Genomic DNA, 1,861 nt, shown 5'->3' with positions numbered 1-1,861 from the left:
GCTGGAGGACATGGGGACAGAACTGGTGGGGGGAGGATGAAGGGCTGGGGGGCATAGGGACAGACCTGGGAGTGGGGGGTACACTCAGGGATGGGGGGTCTCCATTGAGAGATGGTTTGGGGGACGCACAGAGGGTGCCCATGGGGGTAACGGGGGACACACACGGAGGGGGGATAAACTCATGGCACACAGCTACCAGGGACATCCAGATGGGAACCGCCCTACGGAACGGGATTTGGGGGCACACGCGGAACGGGAAGCGGGGGGGGCGGACCCCTGGCACAGGTTTTGGGGACGCAGAGGCGCGGCGACGCGGGCTCCCACCTTGACCTCGTTGTAGAAGTACTTCTTGTCGTCGGGGTAGAGCAGGTCGGCGATGCCGAAGTCGGCCACCTGCGCCTGGCTGGGCGACTTGAGCAGCACGTTGCGCGCCGCCAGGTTGCGGTGCACCATGCGGTGCTCCTCCAGGTAATACATCCCCTGCGTGCGGGGCGGGGGTCAGCGGGGCGGGATGGGGGGGGGGCAACGGGAGGACCCCCCCCCCCCACACCTCCCCCAACCCTGGGCTCGCAGCTCAGCGCTCACCTTGGCCACCTGCACGCACCAGTTGAGCAGCAGCTGCGGGCTGATGCTGCCGCGGTTCTTGCGCACGTAGTCGAGCAGGGAGCCCAGCGGCAGCAGCTGCGTCACCAGCTGCAGTTGGGAGCCGGGGCAGATGCCCAACAACCGCACGATGTAGGCATGGTCCAGGCTGCCGATGGCCAACATGTGCTGGAGGGGGGGGATAGGGAGGGGTCAGCCGTCGGATCCAGGGGCGGTGGGCAGCGGGGAGGGGGCAAAGCGCCGGACTTACGTCGGTGACGGCGTGGAAGGACTGCTGCCCGCTCCAGTCCTGGATCACCTTGATGCTGACCGGGATCTTGATGGAGTCACCGTCCGGGATCCAGATGCCCTATGGGGTGGGATGGGGATGGGGAGGGGGAGGAGGAGGGGGTGGGGATGGGATGTGAGTGCCGTGCCCGGCTCCATTGACCCCCGTCCCACCCAGCCCCCCTCACCTTGTGCACGGTGCCGAACACGCCTGAGCCCAAAACCTTCAGCCGCTTCAGCTCCGTCTCCTTGAAGATGCGTGCCAGCACCTTGTTGGCCTTCTCACTGGGGTCCAGCGGCTCCAGGCTCTGTGGGGCCGGGGTGGGGGGGGAACAGGGACAGAGATGGGGATGGAGAAAAGGATGGGGACCAATGGGGCAGAAACAGGGATGAGGACGGATGGGGACGGATGGGGCAGCGGACACAGACGGGTGCAGGAGGGGATGGATGGAGGTGGGCACCCCCCACCCGTCGGACCCCCCCCCTGCCCCGCTCACCTCGCCCCGCTCCAGGTAGCGCCGCATCGCCCGCTTCTTCTGGATCTTCTTGCCACGCCAGTAGAGCAGGGAGAGGAGGACGCAGGAGCAGGAGAGGAAGAGCCCTCCGACCACCAGCACCGCGATCACCGTGGGGGCTCTCCTGGGGGGGCGGACGGGGCTCAGCTCCGGTGCCATGTGCCCCACACTCTGCTGTGCCCCACAGTGGGGAGACAGCATGGCCAGGAGGGGGGCACTGAGCGCCCATATGGATAGGGAACGGCACGGCATGGCACGGCGCAGTGCACCGTGGCACAATGAGGCCAAGGCCCCCCCAAGCTCCCCAGACACCCCATACCTGGCACTGGGCAGCGCATCCCCCAGGCAGTCCCGCAGCAGCGGCCCCGTGCACCTAGGAGAGGCAGAGAGGGGTGAGCCATGCACCATGCACAGCCCCCCACTGCCTCCCATTCTCCTCCATTCCCCCCATTTCTCCCCATTCCCCCTCCCCCATT

The 1,861-nt window shown here is 67.3% G+C and overlaps 1 protein-coding gene across 1 annotated transcript in view; it reads right to left on the bottom strand.

The window, feature by feature from the left end:
- The window catches only part of ERBB3 (erb-b2 receptor tyrosine kinase 3), a gene marked incomplete at its 5' end in the record, with an annotated part of 11,646 nt that overhangs the window by 3,207 nt on the left and 6,578 nt on the right, over positions 1-1,861 (bottom strand). The window contains 6 exon segments of the mRNA XM_021379079.1: positions 325-480; positions 586-771; positions 854-952; positions 1,059-1,178; positions 1,368-1,509; positions 1,705-1,851. Coding sequence (XP_021234754.1) covers positions 325-480; positions 586-771; positions 854-952; positions 1,059-1,178; positions 1,368-1,509; positions 1,705-1,851 — 850 coding nt within the window.

This window comes from Numida meleagris, chromosome 32 (genome assembly GCF_002078875.1).
Source record: "Numida meleagris isolate 19003 breed g44 Domestic line chromosome 32, NumMel1.0, whole genome shotgun sequence".
NCBI classification, from domain to species: domain Eukaryota; kingdom Metazoa; phylum Chordata; class Aves; order Galliformes; family Numididae; genus Numida; species Numida meleagris.
The sequence above is the reverse complement of the archived record's forward strand: the minus strand, read 5'-3'. Positions and strand labels throughout refer to the sequence as shown.